The following is a 2,013-nucleotide window of genomic DNA, read 5'->3' as shown; positions in this document are numbered from 1 at the left end:
TCCCTCCTGTACCCGGAGGACCCCTACTCCAAAGCTCACGCCACGCCAGCGCACCCCGCGTCACTGGCGCGGGGGTGTCCCACCCTCCTCCCCCGCCCCCCCCACCTGCTCTGCAGCGCCTCGGTCACGAAGTCCTTCCCGGATTTCCTCTTCCCGCTGAACAGCAGCACCAGCCGGGGGGCTCCTCCCCGCGGGGCCATGGGGCCCCCACACTTGGGCGATCCCTAAAAATGGCACGACTCCCAACCCTTAAATTGGGCCACGGGCGCTTGAACGGAGGCGGCCACCGGGTGGAGCGGCCGCAGGGAGGGCTCCGCGCGTCCTCCCCGCAGCCGTGCAGGGGCCCGGCCGCCCGCACCTGCACTTCCGTGCGTTTTAATTAACGTCGAAGAAGTTCAATGTGGAGGCCAAGAAGGCTGATCCCGGGGCGGCCTCCCCGCGGCAGACGCCCCCCTCCCCGCTCACTTAGGACAGCCCGGCCCCGCCTCCTGAGCTGACGGGCGGGGGCGGGGACTGGGTGCGACCATTTTCCTCTTGGGGGGGGGCGGCGTCTTAACAGGTCCCGACGCGAACCTCACCCTCCCTTCCTGCAGCCCTGCGAGTATTGCCGGCAAAGAGCGAGCGTGCTCGCTGGGAGCAGCTTCCCAAACCGCCTCTGCGTGTGCGCGTTACAGTGCATGTGCGGACGCGCGTCTACACGGCCCCCGCGGTGCAACTGGGTCTTTCTCTGAACCGAGGCGATGACGTCAGAGGGTGGCCCGATGGCGTCATTCCGGGGGAGGGGCTTAACTGCACACACGCTACTTTATTGTTAAACCGGTTTTTTTAAACTGGAGAGGCCTTGGCAGTTGGGCCCTTTTAGCCCAGCGAAGAAGCTCACGTCGCTTGTCTAGCCTCCGCCTCCGCTCCAAAGGTGTTGGGAAGCGAGGGCGGGTGGAATGACGTGGTGACACCAAGAGCAGAGGTTACAGGGGCCTGGACGCCGCCCCTGGCCGTTCAGACGGCAGGTTCAGTTCCTGGTCAGGGCACTTCCCCAGATTTCACTCGCACTCCTCTTCCCTGCGTCTCCACGAGGACCGACTCGAACTCCCTTCCAGAGTCTGTTCCCCAACCTGAGCCAAACCACAGCCCTGCCCTTCCTCTTCCGCTGAGCAGAGCTCCCTGGAACTCCCACACGGTGATCAGAAACATCCAGCCTCTTCCCAAGTTCCCCACTGCTCCCCACTCCACTGAACCTCACGGCCCCCCCTTCCCCCAGCCTCCGAGCTCAGCACAGACTCTGTCTGTGGCCTCTCTCCCTCCCCGGTTCTGCTCCCAGACCATCACTCTGGCCTCTGGGGAAACTGGCTCATCCCCCCTGGCGGACCTACCCTTTCCCCTCCTCAATGTGACAGCACCAATCCTGAGCCTTATCCTCATGCAATGAGATGTGGCCGCCGGCTCCTGGTCTCTCCACCAGCTCCTGCCATCCCTTCAGTGACTTCACTCCCCGAACGGTCAGCCCATCCAGCACTCTGACCGCTCAGTGCCTTGGCCTCGGATGTCCAAAGGCCTTTCCTGCCCTCCTTCTCAGACACCAGCTCCCACGGACACACCCTGGGCCTTGTCTCCTCCAGGCCATTCACCCTGCAAGGTCACCTGCTCAAATGCTGCCTGGAGCAGGGCTTCCTTCCCAGGGCACCCCGAGCCCAGGAAACTCTTCACATTGTACATCTGCTCTCCTTCCTTCCACGCCCAACGAGAACATCAAGTAGATGTGTGGGAAGCCTTTGTAAGCTGTACAGGGCTGCACAGATGTGAGGCGCCATCTGGGGGGTAGAACCGCTGGTCTGAAGGTTGGGGTGAGACAGGAAAGCAGGGGGCAGCAGGATGGGATAGAGACAGCCCAGGAAGGGAGCGGCCAGGTGCTTGGGGACTGAGATCAGAAACCAGAGATGCCTTACACCCTTGCCAGACGGAGCGTCCAGAAGACAGTGCCTAAGGAAGCCCGTGCTGGGGAGAAGTGCCCCCAGA

At 63.2% G+C, this 2,013-nt stretch overlaps 1 protein-coding gene across 1 annotated transcript in view; it reads right to left on the bottom strand.

Annotated features, from left to right (window-relative positions):
- Positions 1 to 450, bottom strand: part of PMVK (phosphomevalonate kinase) — a 3,949-nt gene extending 3,499 nt beyond the window's left edge. Inside the window, exon 1 of the mRNA XM_014461135.2 lies at positions 106 to 450. Coding sequence (XP_014316621.1) covers positions 106 to 200 — 95 coding nt within the window. The 5' untranslated portion in view covers positions 201 to 450. The remainder of the gene's footprint in view (positions 1 to 105) is intronic.
- Positions 451 to 2,013: the final 1,563 nt, after the last annotated feature.

The sequence above is a fragment of the Myotis lucifugus genome, unplaced genomic scaffold, assembly GCF_000147115.1.
Source record: "Myotis lucifugus unplaced genomic scaffold, Myoluc2.0 scaffold_151, whole genome shotgun sequence".
NCBI classification, from domain to species: domain Eukaryota; kingdom Metazoa; phylum Chordata; class Mammalia; order Chiroptera; family Vespertilionidae; genus Myotis; species Myotis lucifugus.
Note: the sequence above shows the minus strand (reverse complement) of the source record. Positions and strands in the feature narration are given on the sequence as shown.